Here is a 20,848-nt window from a genome sequence, read left to right on the forward strand (position 1 = left end):
GGAGACAAATAGGAAGACACAAGGAGAAGGATATACGGTGCTTTTTTCGAAAATTGGTTTAAATATATGTAACTGACCTTTACTCAAAAATGTTTAGGGAAAATTATTGGCATAATGGATTGTGAGATATATATTGCACAACACAATTTTTTCTTTCTTTTTTTGGATTAGATCAGTGGTTCTCAACCAGTAGTCCGGGGACCACCAGTGGTCCTTCAGAAGGGTTCCAGGTGGTCCCCAGCTAAATGATGGAGAGTTGCTAATCAAATTAACCTTTAGAGCTTTAACTCTTGAGTGTAAAATGAAACCAAATGGACTCGTACGGGTCAGTTTGGTTTAATTTTACGCTCTCAAGAGTTACATTATTGTTAAACACCTGCATTACTTCATTTATAAAACGTCTACATAATTAGAGAATGTTGAAGAAACGTTTTTGTTTTTGTGTCAACTATAACAAAATATTCTTTAGATTTCGGTCTGCGAGGCTGAATGTCATCAAATGGTGGTCCGTGACTCAAATGCCGAATAAATAATGGGCCTTGAAGGGTTGAAAACCCATGGATTAGATGATATCACAAATAGGAGATACCAACCTATGCATTCTGGGAGAGGCTTGTCCCACTGTCCTGTCGGCTGACAGGTCAGAACTGGAGATCCAAACAGATAGTACCCCGGATTACAGTCGTAGAACACCACGGTCCCAAAGGTGAAGTTCCCGTGTTCTATTTTGCTTTGTCGAATGGAGTTGGCCGGAATACCTGGATCGGAACAATTCACCACTATACAGAGACAGAGAGAGACAGACAGATAGAGACAGAGAAAGAGAGACAGATAGAGACAGAGAGAGATACGTAACAAACAAACACACACAGATAATACACAATCATATCCACCGACAGACAGACAGACACATAGAGCAACAAAAACACAAACCCACAGAGGGGCAGACGGACAGACAGTTACACAAACAGGGATATATGTGTTATTTGGCATAAACCAGAGAGAGTTACTGTATCTCTCATCAAGTCCCACTGGCATCACCGGCTATGCATTGTTCGTAACATGTTAGAGTTACAGTCACAGTTAACTACAGTTAACTGATGGAATTAAGTGATTAGTAATTGGTTCTGATTGATGTTGTAATTTCCCAGATCCGGCCCACTGCATTCATTGCTTATTAGAAATGTTTTTTGTTAGTGTTTTCCCCCTTGTATTTGCTTGTTAACCATGTTAGTGTTCCCTTTATGAATATTGTATGACCCAGTGGCACTGTGATTATTTTTTTTTAGCAATGAGCTTCCTAATTGGACTTGTAATAAAGCCTCAACACCACTTAGCCCATGTTTACATGGTAGCCATGTGAGTAGAGCAGCTTTTATTTACTGGGATGAACATTTTAATATTTCTTAGCGGGAAAATAACAGTTTAAAATGTTCAAGAATCCTACAGTACCATACGTTTTACCATAAGTGATGGTAGCGAATTCGAATCATTTTAATGTTGATTAATTTCAGAAAAGGGCAAAGTGAAACAGAATTCTAGACAAACTCACATTGTTTGTAAAGAAACGTTTTCAGGGTGAAATGAGCCATTGGGTTTATGACGTCAGAGTACATAGCATCAGGGTTAGGTACCAACAGGTTACGGGGAAATGGAGACGGGAGCTGAAGGCGTTCTCGCCAAGTTAAGGGGGGGGTCATAACATGTTATAGGGCACAGTCACACGTGCGTGACTATAACAGTCGCATGCTGTTCACTTCCCTTCTACGCAAGCAAAGGGATGGAGCTTCCGGTTCAATATGCGACAGCGCAACAGCATGCGTTGATTACTCCCCTGCAGTCACGCATGTGTGGCCGTACCCATAGGGTTCACGATTAAGGGTAAATAGGGATGAGGGTTAAGGCGGTATGGAAGATTAGGGGGGGGGGGTGGGTAAGTAATGTTAGGGGGGAACAGACTTAACTTTTCTCCCCACCTTTACACGTTGGGGGCGGGTGGCTCCACTGGCGGTTGGCCTGGCACTGAGCATGCGCAGGCCCCTCCATTTCATAGCCACGGTTACAGACGAAGCTGACCACATCGTTCAGGTTGAAGCCATTCCCCACCGTACGACCGTATATGGGACTTCCAGGGTGACCACAGCTGATGGCTGGAGGAGAGAGAGAGAGAGATAGAAAGACATAGTGAATCGTTGAAGCACGGCTAGATTTACAGATAAATCGTGGAGATCCTATAAATATATAATGTGGGACAAATACCCTGTATATCTTGTGACATTAGGGTTGTCCCGATCTGATCATGTGATCAGAAATTGGAGGCCGATCGTGTCATTTTTCAAATGATCGGAATCGGATCACGAGCTAAAAAGCGTGATCGGGACATCCCTGTATCAATATCATATCCATTTCATGATAGTAGCCTGGATATTGTCTGTGATTTTGCATATTGTACTATTGTGATATGGTATAAACGTGTTATATAAAAATATAAATATCACATCTGAAAAGAAATCGGTATTGACATCCCTATGTCACGCCTGTGACATCACAGTCGTACACAGAAGAAATAGGGTATTTATTTTCCACATACACTGATCTCCTCACATCAGAACAAAGGGATTTTGGTTTAAAATGTGGCTTTCACTGTGAATTCTAAACTGAACAAAACAAAATGGCCTTCCATTGTCAATTTGAAAGAGGAAAATTTTAATGATGTGCAACGTTCCCTCAAATTTTTAATCGGTCTAAGCAAACACTTCAACCTTCTGAGCGAAACTTGAGCAACTGCTGAGTCAAGTTATGGCTTATTCAAATGTAATTACAGAATAAGTAATAGCTGTTTGATTACTTTTTATATAATGTAGGCTACTATAAGTCAGTTAAAAAAGTTTTAGAAAAATCCATTAGTATACAGAATTATAGCTACTTATGTGAACAGATGTTGAAAAGATATTGTGTACATAGATACAATTAGTTTTAACCCGCCGCACATGTGGGGAGTCACGGGTGATTATTAACCCGCAGCACGGGTGATTTGAACCCGCAGTAGGGGTTTGTCTGACCAATGACTAGTAGGACTGTTGGTATGTCTAACCAACGTATGCACCCCGTAAGGATCTGTGATCTATGACTCTATTTCAAAATGTATACAACACATGTGACACACAGACATATACAAAAAGACACACACTCGCATAGATCGCAATAGCCTGGAAACCAGACGAATCTGCCACAGGGAAATGCCTGGGGAGATTGGTCTGGCATTACATTTGGCTCACCCCAGAGTTGTGGGTGACCAATTGAGAGCCCACTATTCAAAGAGAGACTTTTTTGCTGTGACGTTGGTATCTGTTTGTAACCCCGCCCCCTTGTAAATAAACCTTCCACACCCAAGTTCCAGATTAATATCTACGCAGTGATATTAGCAAAGCCATGCCATAAAAAAAATCGGACCCGTCTGAAGTGAGCGGTGCTGAACTGTACTTGTGCTGTACAAGCCTTCATCCCTGGCCTGTGTGTGTGCGTGTGCATGTGTGTGTATGTGTGTGTGTGTGTGTGTGTTAGGCTGTGCAACGGTGACACTTGGTGATGAACAAACGCTATAACACTATTTTCGTGCTCGGACAGACCCAGGAACCCAGGGACAGACCCAGGGACCCAGACCAAGGGACACACGTAGCTGTCTATAGGAGTGGTTGCACCACTCAGAAATCTATTCCGCATGAAGGAACAACAGGTACATGTATTGTCAAGTGGGGGACCAGGGATTGAAGTCAATAAGATTTTTCAATATGAAGAAAGAAACCAAATGTGTAATCTACTTAATAATAAACTGGTTTCCGTCCAGAGGAAGTGTGTGCGCTGGCAAGCACACACAGTATGCAAATGCCCTCGCATACTGATTAAAGACACAATGAGCCAAAATGAGACTCATTGACTCATTTCCAGGCAGTCTGGTGGCGATCAATATAAGACCATTTTCTCTTACACAACATATATGGGTGGTTAATTCAGTTTTTACAGCTTGTCTGCATTTTACTGCAACGCTCAGAGATACTTAAATTTGAACTTGCAAAGGAATATGGAAAAAGGTGATGCAATTCAATGGCAAATGGAGCCATAATCGCATTTTTTTCCCAGGAGATTTGTGCAAAGATATGACCACAAACAAGAAATCATGGCAAGCAAGCACTTGTGAATGTGTTCTGTGATTGGTGCACCACTTGCGAAACACAAAATCCTCTCACCATATGTCAATTTAAACTACTTTGAATTGCCTTGTTGTTGAAATGTGCACATAGATGTACACATAAATATAGACAATATACTTGTCTTGCCATTATTTGAACCGTTACTTTAACTTGGTCGTTCCCAGTTACCACACTATGTGTGTGTGTACATGAAATGCTCTCGATGACTCAGTGTTGTTTTGAAGGGTGATAAAATATGGCAGATAATAACTGACAAGCAACACATTTTTATGCTTTGTTTCAATAGCTCAGTGTAGAGAGTACGGTAGAGAGACGGTAGCAGTTTCGGATGTTATCAGAAGATTTAGGGCCCTATTTTCAGCATGCTATACCCCCTTATCCTTAAACTTCTTTGCCTTTTTTTTTTTTTACTATTTTGAAAACATTTTACATTTGTTCAACTAGCCGTTCATCGACACGTTGTGAGCTTGTAAATCAGCTATTTGAACTATTAAAAATGTTTTTCAAATTAGTTAAAAAGGCAAAGAAGTTTAGGGATAAGGGCTATAGCTTGAAAAATGGGGGTCGTCTTATAATCCGAGCCGTCTTATATTCGGCACAATACGGGGTATTGACGTTTGTTGTCAGCCATTGTCCGACAGGGCGTTGGTCACGTTGTCCGACTACTAACCCTATTACTAACCCTAACCCTAAATTGAACCCTATAACTCTAACCCTAACCTCAGTCTTAACTGGCCACGTAAGTAAACATAAAGCTAAGTTGTTGTTGTATAGCGCAGTTTCACAATGTTTTCACTTCGGCGTCAGTAATGTCACTGGTGCGTTTTCTAGTCCATATTGCTCCATTGCATGGTCTGTTAAGGAACCATAGACTGTAAAAAATATGGACAAAGCGTTCCCCGGGTCTAACATGAACCTAAAATGAAGCCTGTCAGTCCTTGCAATGGAAGCCGCCATCTTTCTAGATCCGTTTTGGTCCAGCTGGCCATTGGCTGGCCCAGACAACGAGGCGGGACTTCCCCCCTTCTTCTCCGTTGGTTTTTATTTTGACTCGAGTGGGAGGGGAATCCCTATCATAGACTGTAACGGTAGCCACACCCCTCAGAACATACGCGACTTTATGGTCATTTTTTTAATTAATGGGACCATCATTTTCCAAAAAGAATATTATGACATTAGAAATGAGACTTTAAACTAGTGACTGGAATAAGAAAGTATTCATGACCATGTTTATTAAGGTAATACAGTCTAGGTAAAGTTGGGCCCAAATACATGGACTTCTATGGGGCTATGGGTTTTTCTGGGTCCAATGACAGCGCCACAACAGGCCATTATATGAACTTTCATTTCCTTAGTGGCTTCACAAAATATCTGTCTGACCTGTAAGGAACATATTGGTGATTATCGCCGGTTGATAACATTCGAAGCAGGTGGCGGAAAACCAACAAGCAGAGAGAGAAGAGATATGCCAGACAAGACGATCAGATTCAAAGCCATGTCCTCGTCACCGGGCACCCAGGCAAGACAGATAATCACTATAGTGATGTAGATGTAACTTTGTCATGGCTGAATATTTGTGTCTGAAATAATGCTATCTCAGCTGTTATCGTCATTTTGTTGTAATTGACAGGTAATTTCATCCAGATTACTGATTTGATTCAGATGTGTCTGATTCTGAGTGTTCACGGCGCATAACAAACAGGCTCATTGAGGATGCCTTGTGATGTCAAATGCAAACTAATCCAATTGTTTCTACCTAATTATACAAATCCAATGCTGCAGGATTTATCTCTGATTAAGATACCTGCAAATAAAGCCCTGGAAGGTGAACACATGCACGTACGTCGCACGCACACACATACATGCTTTTTGTTGCTTGCGTGCGTGTGTGTGTGTGCGACTGTGCGTGCGTTGCGTGCGTGTGTGCGCAAAAAGCAGACTCAAATCCATTTTTGCATCAGTATCAGCCAATCGTGAGATCAGATTCGGTGCAGATATCGCAATGCTTAGAGAGCCAGGAGAGAACCTGAACTGGCCCAGATATTTGGGGACGTGTTTATTAATACGAGAAGGCTTGCTATTCTATTGTATACAGTAGAGATAGAGCCTGCATGCTCACAGTTCTTCCTAAGGTCAACATCTTGGAAAATGCCCCCTCGTCATTCATGAGTGTTATCTTCGTTTCACTGGAGTGCCGTATATTCATTTGGTCTACTTATAAGCTGTATAAGTACTGTGCGTGCGTGCGTGTCTGTTTGCCTGTCTGTGTGTTTACATGCATAATGCTCCCTGTGTATGTGTACTTTACTGTGGCAGTGTTTGCATGCGTGTGTACAGAACACTGTCTTTCTCTGTCTCAATTCGTGGCAGAGAGAGAGAGAGAGAGAGAGAGAGAGAGAGAGAGAGAGAGAGAGAGAGAGAGAGAGAATAGGCAGAGGGAGAGGATAAGACGAATAGATTACAGCAGAGGAGGGGAGATGAGTGGAGGACGGAAGGGTGGTTAAGACAAGATAGAGGAGATGAGAGACGAAGAAGAAGAAGATAGATAGATAGATAGATAGATGTAAAGGTCTTTTTAAGAATCAGTCGATGAGTGAGAATTTGTTTGTTTGCCCGAGAAACAAATGTATTTGGTGCTGTCAGCGTGCTGCAGGGACACTCAGTGAACAGATGAGCAAACACACACGCCCGCGCCCGCACACACACACACACGGTCTCATCGCCATTCTACATCTGTGCCAATGAACAAGGTCCTCTCATCTAACCCAATGAATAAGGTCCTCTCATCTCCATAATTACAGCATAATTTGGTTCCGAAACAATTTCCCTCAATAACTACTGCATGAATAACCTCAATAACACAGCCCAACAAAACACACAAACACGTGGGCGCGCGAGCACACACACACACACACACACACACACACACACACACACACACACACACACACACACACACGGTCTTATGATTATTATTTTCTACCAGCTCAGTGGCCTATAGTGGTTAAAGGGTGGAGTTTGGAAGGCCAGGGTTTAATCTCCAACGAGTGATACCAAAGACTATGAAAAAGGTACCCCATGCCTCCCTGCTTGGCACTCGGCAACAAGGTTTGGATTACCGGTAAATCCCTTATTATCCCACATACTAGTGGGTGTACTTGTATATCAAACTGCTTCGTGCTAAGAAAACAGCAGAAATGGATGAAATGGCGCACCTTGCTTGAGAACCAGTGACTCCCAAGGCTACTTACTTTTGTGTCCTCCTAAATGGATACCATCATAATCGTCATCCATTACACTTTTATTTTCCTGCGACAACAACCTTGTGATATTGTGTAATCTGCGTCATGCCTTGGCAACCTGCTGTACAATGTTCTGCCTATCTCACATAATGTATCAATGAAGGCCACCCGCTGTAGTCTTCAAATCACCACATGCAGTCTAGTGGCCTTAATGAACTGAATTACTTCCTGGCTGATGTCCCAATTTCCTGTGAAGCCCACACGAACGAACGTATGAACAATCAAATTATGTTATGTTAAATTATACAGTATGTTAAAGGAGTTTGGGTGGTGTTGTGTGGATGTGATGTGCCTGGATATGGATGGTCATGGGTATACTACAGTGTGCCAATCTAAGTACAGTAAGAATACAGTATACGTATCAATTCCTAGTCTTAAATGGTCAAGTCAACGTGTCCAGGTTTTGTCAGATAAAAAAATGGCAAGTAAGCCTTTAATTGGCTGGGCTTGAACAGAAGTCTGAATTTGGTCTAAGGAGGTCCGTGGTTGGTCAATTCACGTCTATTATGCATTTTCTTTGTCTTAGCGGCTGTCCTTAACCACCTTTCAATAGTTATGCCTCAGATGCTTTTCGTCTGGCTACTGTGAGTAGGCCTATTGATAAATATAGCCTTGGTCTTTATGGACCAAGGCTGTATTATCCTAAATATCAGGAGCAGTGGGGAATTGCCATTAATATGGCACCCAGCAGGGAGCAGTTATAGGGGTTAAGAGTCTTGTTCAAGGACAAGTCGACACAGACTTGGGCCGTGTGGTGCATTCCCACCTTAATAGCGCACGTGTAACAGTGCTCTCAGGAAGATTCTAATTCTAAGAGGACACTTAATGTGTTCAGGGCACATCGGTTGCTCGTTACTTGAAAGCAGAGCTATTTGCCACAAACCATACTGCTGGCCTTATAAATTCACAGTCCGCAGAAAACTCCAGTGCAGTATATTTCTCAGTAATGCTAAGCTCGACCTTCTGCGTGAAAGAAAGGTGAGCCCTATACGAGATTCCTGCTCAAATTGAATGAACAGTCCTGCCATTCTACATGCTCAGCGTGGAGTCTGTGGACTGTAAATATTCATGCAGTTACAGTAGACTATATACAGTACAAGAGGTTCCTCCTCTAGAGAGCTATCAAGTGTTTTTATGTGTCTGGCTTCTATAAGGCATTTTCGACATTACTGCAGGACCTTACAGATTCTGTTTAACATTGCATGACTTCCTTTCAGCCTCTCTATTGCTACAACACCTTTCTACTAATTTGACATATAATACACTACAGTGTATGCACTTTATATATAGCCCCATGCTTGCTCCGTATTGTGAAGGTAATTCGATCCCTCTTGACATCCAGATGAGTTTTTAATTACACCTACTGATCGGTGGTACTACTTTCCTATGATACTAACCGATAGATCTGTGGTACCATGATGAGATTTAGCCTCTCAGACACAAGATTTTTTTTGTTGTTGTTGTCTTTGGATACGATTTTGTCCACAATTCCATGCTGTATTGATGTTGGTACCATTAGGAAATATAACAGGCACACTTCGATCAAAATAACAATTCTTGTGTAGACTTCTTGCAAATGAATAAGTAATGTTATCAGTCAAGTTAACTGTGTACAAATGTGACCTGTCCATTTGGTTACATGTGCCTTCTATACTTGGGTAGAAAATAGTTCTCAATGAACTACGTACGTGCATTATTTTCAGCAGCCAGAAAACATAATTTAATAATAATAACATAATTTCCCCATACTTTGGGAGAAAGGTGTGACAATGCAGAGGTAGTGGGGAGAAAAAACGATCATAGACACAATTGAACTCGACTGAACTGCACCGAAACCGAAGACATTTATCTATCCACCACTGCTAATGTTCTCCTGAAGTATGATGAACTCTGGCGACAACTCTGTGTTAGTGCTGTTTACGTTAAGCCTTTGATGATACAATTTATCATAATATTCTGGAGGAATTGGGTCGGCACAGCTGAGACATCCCTGCCTGCACAGACTCTCATCTATTCTGTTAGACACAAATGTAATATTCTCAGTTGGTGTTTCTCGACCGACCGACCGACAGACAGACAGACATACTAAGTCAAATTCAAAGTCAAAGTCATACGATTTGTCACACACGTTACCGCAGTGAAATTTGTTCTCCGCATTTGACCCATCTCTTGGAGCGGTGAGCCGCAGCCAAGGAGCGGTGAGCCACAGCCGTGCCGCGCTCGGGAATCATTTGATTAGTAGATTTGACCCCCCAATCCAACCCTTTGATGCTGAGTGCCAAGCAGGGAGGCATTGGGTCCCATTTTTACAGTCTTTGGTATTACCCGGCCGGGAATCGAACCCCGACCTCCCAGTTTCAGGGCGGACACTCTAACCACAAGGCCAATGTCTGGACAGACAGACAGACAGACAAATACAGTATAATAGATATCCTTACGTATGCAGACAGGCAGATGACCAGACCACTGGTTGTCTTGGAGACAGATGCGAACAGAGGAGCCAATCAGTCTGAAGCCGGGCAGACATTGGTACACGACCGTATCCCGGTAACCAAAGTTCTCTCCGATAACCTGTCCATTCACGATGGTTTCTGGGATACCACAGTGTCCAGCTGGAAGAGAGAAACTGTGTTAAATACGGTGGCGATACACAGTGTAACTTTTACACAGCGACTTTTAAACAGAGTCTTATTTCAGACACAATTTATTCATAAGGCTCATTCATAAGGCTCTATGCACGCACAGAAGCCATATTGGAAAGAAAGTGTGCCTCTTCACCAATAATACCTCTGTTCCATTCTAGTCAAACAGTAAGGGTGCTGATATTGTGCATATTGGCTCACTGCAAAGACTCCGCTACATCACTGGGTCTCAAAGTGGGGTCCAGGGACCTTCATGGTTCCTTGAGGGGGTTCCAAATGGCCTGTGCGGGTGTGTAACTGAGTGTACAAATGTGTACATTTGTACACTCTTGTTATCTACATTTGTAACTGAGTGTACAAATGTGTACATTTGTACACTCTCAGATTAACGGGGGTCCTTCACTAGTAAGTAAGCGGCCCAATTTATTTCCAATATGGCTGCTGTACACAGAGCCTGTGATGATTCACCAGTGCATTGAGTAGCCTACTGTACAGCACTGTTTTGAATTTAATATATTTAGTTAAAATATAGCCCCCTTCGCCAACTCAAACAAATGGTTAATAGTTTGTTTCATGAATTTTTAAAGTGTTCAAACTGTTGCTTTTGAGGCCCAATGAACTTGCATAGCAAATAAATATATATTTGTATTGTTACTAAGCTCTTGTACGAGCAAAAAATCTATCAAGAGTTTTGCATTCAAGATGCACTATAAATCCACTACAGAGGGAAAATCCCATAAGCTTCACCTCCGTATTAACTGTACCTATCCTTATCTCTGACAACAGTATTTGTGCGTGTGTGCACCATCCACAGTGCATGATTGTGCATGTACTGCACTGTTGGCTTAAAAGGCCTTTTACTGTGTGAATAACTTATGAATGAGCACACATACTGTACATTCAAGTTTTAGTTCAGTCAGGAAGCACCAGACAGATGTCTGGTTTCATGAATTAATAGGTAGATAGTGATACCTATAAAGTATCCAAATTCTACATCCAATGATCATATTTAAGTCATATACTGCCTCCTGCTGGACGCAGAGCCGACTGGACTGCCAAGCCGATTCCAATGTAGCTCACGTTGGACTGACATCCTGTCTGGGGCGTCCATCTTTAATGCTAAATAAATAGCGTCAACGTCTAAAATGAAGCCATCCTTGCTCTAGAAAGCGCCAATGTTTCCATCTAAACCACCGGATAATCAGCAAAGACCTCCGAACATCACGCATTTTATCCAAACCACGGAGAGCTCCGTAGATTTTGAGTTATTCAGCTTTTTAGTCAGCCTGTATAATGGGAGGTGGGAGACAGCACGGTTGCGCAATCCGGTTTAGGATCGCGATCCGTTTTGAAATCAATAATAAAGCTCATCAGACGGAACATTACGCCAGAAGCAGTTGCTGGTTGGATTCCTTATGACGGAACGTTCCGCCAGGAGCAGTAAAACCGTTAAAATGTGTCTGTGTTTGTGCATGTGAAGTACTGCATGCAAAACACACTTTTTAAATGATTCCAGCCTATAATTATCATCAGTGTACCTAAACATCGTGTTTCGGTTCCACTCCACAGGCCAGATGACAGGCACTCTCTGACGGCTGACCCCACCAGCATGAAGCCAGGCTCACATGTGAAGATGGCTGTCGCACCGAAGGTGGTCTGTGTACCGATCTTCTTCCCACTGGGTGGGGATGGCAGGTCACCGCAGGAGATTACTGAAACACATACAGCATGCACGCACGCAGCACAGCACGCGCACGCACACACACACACACACAGACAATAATAACTATGAGAATCAAACAATATGTCTTCAAAATGTTAAATTGACTTGGCGCCCTCACCGTGGCCCCTGACAGACACCCTTTGGTTTCAGCCTCGACTCAGGAACGACACACACATGAACAAGCACACATACTGTACTGTACTGTACCGTCGCTGTCAGGTCGAAACCATGTACTGTATGTCCAAAAGCTTTACTGTTCAGGAACAACATGTTGAAATACCGAGATAGAAGGTTTCCGCCCACAATGCAATGCAAATGAGAATGTACGCACACTTAATGATACTCACAATGCAAGAAATGCAAGAAATGAGTTGAGTTGCCGATGCACGCAGCACGCTGAATGCTTTTTCTTTTCTTCTTCAAGTTTAAAGAATGCAAGGCTCAATTTCAAAATGTCAATGAATCACTTTTTAGACCAACGAGACACATTCTGGATGTGAAGGAAGGCTATAGGTCAAAAATTGCTATATAGCTCGACCACATTATCCCTTAAATTCTGTTGTGCTGTCCTCTGCATTTTCCATGAATATATATTGTATACTTGTATGTCACAGTGTTATATATTGGTATGCCTAATCAAGAGTGAAATGATTCAAGATTTAGCAACTGCATTGCCTTTTTCTCGCTTAAAGTTTAATCATAAACTGTTTTTGTTGGACTGTGTAAGTGAAATGGAGGTTGCTTCCAGGCAAACCACCATTGTTCTATCAGTACAAGACTTCTGGAGGGACGACTGCACACGCTTTTTGGAGAGTTGATTCTTTTGTGATTTGTTATTTCATTGTCAGGCCCACTGGCTGAGTAGTAACTGTAAACACTCAGTGACTGTCTCAATCAAGTCAGTCAGTCAGTCAGTCAGTCACTGACATTCATATGTGGCTGGCGTGCAGGTCCAGCCAAAAAGAATGTCACAGAATCTTTTGCCATGCCGATAGCAGGTACATCAATGGAAAAATGGACACTGTGGTTTGCCCCAGTGTTTCAATACAATTATCAGTGGCTACAATTAATTGTCAATTATGCTATTAGAAATGGCAACAAATCCCAACAAAATGTACACACACTGCAGATGAATAAATGAACAAATTAGGGATGCACCGATATGGAAATGTTAGCCGATATAGCCTATACTGATACCGATAGTTGATTATTTAGTTTTTGTAGTTTTTATTTCCCCTTTTGAGCCAGGGAAACAAATACATCTTCAATACAATAAATAAATGTTCAGATTCTACAGCTTGGTAGACTCAGTATCAGAACAGCAGCACAGACATGGTTAGTTGTCATCATCACACAGTGTCACATCATGTGTCACTCACTCTGACAATGTGGTCTCTCATTCCTCCAGCTCCACACGCCAGTGGCCAGGCACTGGATGTGGGCGGGACCTAAGCGGTAGTAGCCTGGGTCGCAGGTGAACACGATGCGGGTTCTGTATTCGTAGTGGGAGCCGTTGACGATCCTCCAGCGGCCATGTTCCAAGGAGAAGGAACCGATGCTTGGACACACAACCACTACGGAGGGAGAGGGAGAGAGACGAGAGAGGGGGAGGTGAAATAACTTCACGTTCACGTTGATGTATATAATGTCTAAGCAGTGGACTAAAGTAACATTTACGGTACTTCGTTTACAATTGTGAGATATTTTGTTTGACTATTTCCAATTTCCAATACTTTTACTCCACTACATTTATTTGAAAACTTGAGTTACTAGTTACTTTGTAGATTTTGATTACTATAACAAAACATACACTAACCACTCCACTTCAACCCTACAGTATATAGATTTCGGCCATTTGAAAATAGCTGATCTTCAAGCTCACAATGCTTTGCGATGCGACGCATTGTGTGCTTGTAGATCTGCAATTTTCAAAAGATTGTTATACACTTGAAAAGTTTAAATGGGACATTCTGCATAATGAGTACTTTCTACTTTTGCTATTTTAAGAACATTTTGATACCAATACTTTTGTACGGACTATTACTATTAGAGTATTTATATATTGCAGTATTGATACTTGCACTTAAGTAAAACATTTAGAGTACTTTTTCCACCACTGTGTTCAAGGGCTATACTTTCATACAACCTGAGCTGTCATTATGCAACTTTGATTATAATATGTGGTCAAATGAGTGCATCTATATGCTGCACAGAATGCTGACATGGTGTGTACACATTACTAACCAGAACATCTAGGTATCTTATTGTGGTTACTCCAGGTCCCGTCCGGCTGACATATGGCTGAAGTCAGCTCTTTACTAGAGAGCCTGTAGCCGTCATTACAGAAATAAGCCACCCGTGTTCCAACGGAGTAGTCCGCCGTTAAGACTCCGCCATTTGTCGGCGCTTTGGGTGCCCCACAGGACACAGCTGGAAGACAATAAGGATACACTTTGGTTAGTATTGAGACTGACACAGACGCAGAGACCAATTAACTGCGACCAGAACATTTCCCCCTCAACTTTATTGCCACAACACATGTTTATTGTTTACACCAAATGTAGAGGAGTTGGTGAAATACTAATACTGTTACTACTACTACTATAATAATAATAACTTGCATTATCATACATAAAACATTAATGAGGTGTGTGTGTGTGTGTGTGTGTGTGTGTGTGTGTATGCAGTCAACATAGGGGTGGGCAGGTAAATGTACCTGTGTACATTCTTCTACATCTTGTAGAAGAATGTACACAGACTGAACTGTACAAGAATGTACTTCTACATTCGTGTACATTTCTTCTTGTACCTAGTGCAAGCAGAAATAAGATATTACAGTCAGACGTGCTGTGTACGGGCGGCAGGACTCATGGTCTGTTCAGCAGACTGTGGGAACTGTCCCTTAGACACGATAGTATCAAGAGTCTGAGCGTGAACAGATTGTGGGCTGGATGGTTAGTGTCCTTGATAATCTGTTTTGCCTCGGCTATGCATGCCCACTCCCATACTTTGGCCATTCAGCAAGAAACATTTCCACGGCGGTCGTAGCTTTAATTGGACACGCAGTGGCACACACAGACACAGAGTGCCTATGCTTCCGCTGTGCTTTGATCACAGATGCTTTTACATGAAGTAGATATTAGGTTTGATGTTTACCTGCTAGCATAGTTTCTTATTTGTAGCACATGCTTCTGTTTTTGTTATAGCGCTCTAATTACTCGCTCGCTTAGGCCTATACCCTGCTGTTGGTTGACTAGGATTCATTGTGCACTGGATATTAAAAAGAAACCCTATCTCATAAAGCCCCTTTCCCTGTCTACAGGGCCTGTGTCTGAAAAGCAACAGATCTACTGTTCTGCTGGAACACTAGAATGTGCAATAGAGCAGGTGTAACATTCAGTGACTTTGACAGGAGAACTCCACAGTGGCACACTGAATAATATAGATGACAGTCCCTGTGGAAATGTGAATTCTATACGAAGCTTGTATGGCGGTATTATGGGGTTTTGGTCACCTATTAGGCTGCTCGCAAAGAAAAGATATCCATCTTTCCAAACATTTTGCTCTATAGGGACTTTAAATATACCGGCTTTAAGGCTTTAAGGCGACATGTCACACAAGCAGTCGTCCATATTTTCTGCCGGTGACATTGCTAGCTAGCTTCGCACCACCTAAGAGCTTCAGAATGGTATTTATGTTCCGCTGTGAGACAAGTAAGACAAGAGGAGCTGAGACATGAATATTTCATAATTTCATTGAACTATAGTCCTGTGACATGATGGATTACTGTATGTCCGATAAAAGGGCCACTTTGCAACAGAGACGAGTAACAGAAGGTTAACGCCATTTCTGAAGCATTTATTTTTGTTTCCCCGCATTGCAGGCTTACCGCCACAAGGGGACAAGAGGGGGCTTTTCCCTCTGAGTTCTATTCTACAGACCCCCCTATACACATGCACACCGTTTAAGTTTTATGTACCCTATAGAAAAATTGCAAAAACAATAGAAATATTGGTCAAGATACTGTACAAGTGTTACAGAGACGACAGCAATGAAACACCTTCTCTGAAGTAGTCATTTGGAATATGACGACTGGAAGGATCACTTACTCAGGAAGTTCAACAAACAAACAAAGAACGAGGCTGAAGTCTACTGAGGAAACGTACTGTAAGACAGAATTGAGCTGGTTTATTTTTCTGCTGTTTTGGCATGTCACACATTTAGGCTATTTGCATTTTTAGGCCCTGATCATTTCTTGATCAGGGCCCACTTGAAAGTCTCGAAAGTGTTCGCAGCCCAGCCCAGTCTGACCATTTAACACGGCAGCCATTCGGCAGCATTTTCAGAGCATTTAATGATAATGTAATCGAGTGTACTCTGGCTTGGAACAATGGAACTAAAGTAGGATACTTTATAAGTTGCTACTAATCCGTATCACAATGAAAACAAATGTTTCTGTGGTTTAAAGTTTATTCTCTAAATTGTGTGAGGAGGACACAATTGTGTGTGAGGACACAATTTAGGCTGCAGCACTGCAGTGAAATAAATGTATTATTTGGATTGTGTAACAGAAGTCTTGTGTTGTTATTTAGCCTTTCTGGGACTTGCATTGTTTGATCGATGAATTTCATTTCATTTCATTAGACCAAAACACGAACACAAGTGACCTGGCAATCTGGCCCAGATATTCATTTCATATTATGACAATGACACAAAAACAAACGCACGCACGCACATGCATGCACGCACACACACACGCACACGCACACGCGCACGCACACACACGCACCCTGGCATGCCGGTACAGCAGAGTCCCAGGCGTGGTTTCCGAGAGGCGTGCGGCGGCAGGTTCCCGTGGCGTTGCCTAGGAGACGGTAGCCGCGGTCGCACGCCCAGCGCACCACGCTGTTAATATGGCCGCCGGTCTGCGAGGAGATGGAGCCGTGAAGCGGAGAGTCTGGCGTGGAGCAGTACAGGGCTGGCGACACAACAACAAAACACATAAAAACCCTCAAAGAACGGCATGGCGTTCAATGCATGAGGAGTCAAAGCCGCTTCTTTTCACGTGAGTTTCCCTGGTTGAACGTAACGCGTGGAAGGAACACGTTATTCCAACCAGTTCCTTTCCCCTCCATCAGGCTGGCCAGAGGGAGGCAGTTTTAGAGACGAGGATTACTGCATGTTTTTTGTGAGGGTACCTACCCTCAGATAGGCCCTTTTGCCAACCCCACCTAGGGTATGGGCACTGATGACGCGGAGGAGAGAACACGCACGCATCGCCCACAGTGTCTCCAGCGGGAATCGAAGACAGGACCTTCTAGCTGTGAGGCGACAGCACTACCGACTACCGTGCCCCTACTCCCAATATCACACTGTAGCTTTCGGCAAATATCTTTTATCTCCATATTTAAAGCTTTTTTTTTTGGATTATTGCCCTACGTCATTGTACAGATAAGTAACTGAAATCTACCAAGCTCATAATGCGTCACTACGTGACATGTTATGAACTTGTAGATAGGCGATTACCTGTAGTGTTTTAACACTTTTAAAGTCACAATGGTTAAATCCGTCTGTGGGTTATATAAATATTGAAATAATGACGTATGAAGTATTCTCACTTGTGACTTAATAAAGTACATTGGATCCATCGGAACACAGGTTCTTTATTCCATTTCCTGAAATGTAAAAGATTTGGACATACTGACAGCGACGCCGTTGACGGTTGCCTGGGTGACACGTGAGATACGACCGGATGTCGGATGATGAAAGGTACCCCGTTGATGACTAAAATGCACCATGTTGATGACTAAAACTAAGACAATTGACAATTTCGTCAACAAATAAAAACCATTAAACCGTTAAAATGTTAAGGAGGGTCTAGTGGAGAAGAGATCCAGTATTTAGTCGATATTGTTGCTAATGTTGACTCACTGTGACAAGTACATCACGTTTATTAACACAGCTGGTTAGTGAGTTAGTGAGCCTTGTCATTGTCTCCCAAATACTGTCAAAATGTGCATTCCAAACAGGGAGTTTAAGAGCCCACAGGTAGTACCAAAGTGCCACTTTGTAACATATTGATGACAAAGTTATGCTAGCAAGCTGGTAGCAGATGACAAAGTCATGCTAGAAAGCTTACTGTCAATAAAATGACTTGCAATTAGGAAATACAAGTTCAGACAAGCACAATCAGAACAGACTTACGGTAACTGTTTCAAGCACATCTGTTTAAAAATTTGACAAATTATGCTTCCCAGCATCTGAACATGCATTATTCATGCAGGTATACCTAAAATTTGAGATCTCCCTGAAATTAGATTACAAGGGGATTAAAACATTGGCAAAACAAGGACAGTTGGAAAGTTTCCTGGGTACAAAATATTGATCCCCACTTTCACTTTCAACGAGGATTAAACTATAATGTGTTTTGGCAGGTCCTGCAGCCTATCACCTCTTTCCCCTTCAGTATGTTAATGTGTTTGTTGTATGAAAGCCAACCAAATCAATGATCATTTCTCATTTTGGTTAGTATCATCTGAGATATTTAACCCGGCACTAAAGAGTCAGGGGCATATGGGACAATGGCATTGCTTTACACAAAAAAGCATTACATTTCCGTGCTCAAGAGCACAATGCCACTGCAACCCAACTCTTGCATCTGGAGTCCAAACTACAGTATGATCATGTAGTTCTTCTCATCACAGAAACAGCAAGGTTAGGGTAATCTTCAGACGTCTCCAGCGGGTCGCCAGTTTCAAAACACAGAAAATATGTCAAGGAAAGTGAATGGGTGACCTACTGTAATTAACAAATCGATGTTTCATTGACAAAGCACTCAACGCACGCACCCCCTTCCTCAAATGCAGTGGAAGAAGAGATGTTCACATGCGAATCAACAAAACTGTTTGCATGTGACGAATGGCTGAAGGAGGAAACCTTCAACAAATGGACCCACCACAGCAGCAAAATCTGCAGCTAATTTAACCCAAGAGAGTAATTGTTAAATTGTTGCTGGGGATTTTGCCGTGCACATACATACATAGTTATGATCGTGAGGACTTTTTCAGAGACAGACAGAGGAAAGACGATAGGAATGCAGAGACACAGAAAGCAGTGGTGGGCTGAACACACACAACATGAGCTGACATCACTGATAATAAACAGTTTCTTTATGCAGTTTGTTCTTCTGCTGTCAGTTTTTTAGTCAAAGACTGATTGATGGTTGTTGATTTTTGTCACCGTCCTACTTTCTCAACATGACTTTGCTCTGTGTGGAACGGTGGAACCCAAACAACTTTTGCCATCTTGATGGAGAAAATAATAAAAGCATTACAGTATGTTACTAACTTCAGAATAACTTGGTTGGTGAGGCAGCGCCAATTTTTTCCCTTTCAATTATATCTCTATTTCTCTCTCTATCTGTCTGTCTCTCTCTCTCTCTCCATGCATTTTAACGGTATAAAGTAGTATAATAAAGTTGGGATACATACTTTGGTACTCACCCACATAGCGCAATTTGAAGCCTCTCTTATTGGTGCCGTGGTCCGAAGACCAGCGAACCAGGAACTGGTGACCGGAGGTCGTAAGGTTAAAGGGCGTGGGGAGGTCGCCGCTCAGTGTTGACAGGGTGGGGCTGTTGGCTGTGGGACCTGAGAGAGAGAGAGAGAGAGAGAGAGAGAGAGAGAGAGAGAGAGAGAGTCAGAGACAGAAAGATAGTATACAAGAAGTTCAATATTTTTATACGGTATAGTATATTGTTAATACTGTATATCAATTGTTATATAAAATTATCAAGACTGTATCTGTGCATGTGTGTGTGTATGTATGTATGTATGTATGTATGTATGTATGTGACAGGTTGTATTTTACCATCAAATATCTCCAACACATCAAACTCTCTCTCTGTGTGGAAAGTTTCAAAGGTGATGGTGACATTGTAGCCTTTCTCCACTGTCACGCTCCAGGAGCACATCTGGAGATTAGGATAGCTGTCCGGCCAACCAGGGCTCAGGATTACCCCTGACGAATCATATCGCACGTCGTGGGCGGGGCATTGAACTGTGTGAGGGAGAAGGGCATAGAGAGATTGTGTGCTTCAATTACTTTACTACTAGGCCTAGGACAGATAATAGCAACAAAGATACCAGGAAAACGCCCCGAGGGTGAGGTTGCACGCATAGATATATATAAAGTCTAGATGGCTTAAGGCAGAGTTTCTGACGTCGTTCACCCGGCAGCCATCTTACTTCGGGGCTACAGTACAGTATGTTCAACAAAAACAGTCATAACTCGCTCAAATCTTCACGGACTTACAAACGGGTTGGTTTATTACAAACGGTGTCAACGTGGCTATGATTCAGGACGCTTATCTGCTTCATTTAGTTTTTTTATATGAACGTCGTATAAAAGCATATGAGTATGAGGACGTCTCTGACGTTTATAACAAACCAAACCGTTTGAAAATCGGTTCAAGATTTAGCAAGTTGTGGTTATTTAAAAGTACATGCCCCATAGACACAATGGGCTGTATTTTGCGTGTATTAAGTACCAGGTCCTATTCCCTAACTTGAGTAAACTAAAGACCTGGAGGCGTGATCAATGCCATTTGGCTATTCTGAGTGGCCAAAGAGCATTGACCACGCCTCCAGGTCTTTAGTTTACTCAAGTTAGGGAATAAGACCTGGAACTTAAGACACGCAAAATACAGCCCAACATATAGAATTAATTCTGTAATGGCCATATGGAGCGTGTCCTGAGTGTACAGGGTTTGATGAGGTCAGATCAACATATGGAATGCCAGAACAGGAAGGACGTGCAGGGAAGGATTAACATATGGTATGTCAGAGGTCAGCTCCATATACGGAGATCTAAGGGTTTGAGGTTTGAGGTCAGATGCAGAGTTGCTGGCCGGCTCCATACAGTATATGCAGATCTAGGTGATGATCCAGTATGGTAATGTATGGTTATCCA

The 20,848-nt window shown here is 42.3% G+C and overlaps 1 protein-coding gene across 2 annotated transcripts in view; it reads right to left on the reverse strand.

Moving 5' to 3' along the window:
* The window catches only part of csmd3b (CUB and Sushi multiple domains 3b), a gene marked incomplete at its 3' end in the record, with an annotated part of 479,766 nt that overhangs the window by 23,082 nt on the left and 435,836 nt on the right, over positions 1 to 20,848 (reverse strand). Inside the window, exons 49-57 of one of the 2 annotated variants that reach the window (XM_080787482.1) lie at positions 19,748 to 19,936; positions 19,369 to 19,527; positions 16,668 to 16,856; positions 14,123 to 14,308; positions 13,258 to 13,452; positions 11,694 to 11,867; positions 9,952 to 10,125; positions 1,965 to 2,150; positions 594 to 779 (exon numbers count right to left, since the gene is read on the reverse strand). In XM_080787482.1, the coding sequence (XP_080643608.1) occupies positions 594 to 779; positions 1,965 to 2,150; positions 9,952 to 10,125; positions 11,694 to 11,867; positions 13,258 to 13,452; positions 14,123 to 14,308; positions 16,668 to 16,856; positions 19,369 to 19,527; positions 19,748 to 19,936 (1,638 nt within the window). The remainder of the gene's footprint in view (positions 1 to 593; positions 780 to 1,964; positions 2,151 to 9,951; positions 10,126 to 11,693; positions 11,868 to 13,257; positions 13,453 to 14,122; positions 14,309 to 16,667; positions 16,857 to 19,368; positions 19,528 to 19,747; positions 19,937 to 20,848) is intronic. The other variant, XM_080787483.1, reaches the window with a different exon arrangement.

This window comes from Protomyctophum bolini, assembly GCF_963924005.1.
Source record: "Protomyctophum bolini genome assembly, chromosome: 17".
NCBI lineage: Eukaryota > Metazoa > Chordata > Actinopteri > Myctophiformes > Myctophidae > Protomyctophum > Protomyctophum bolini.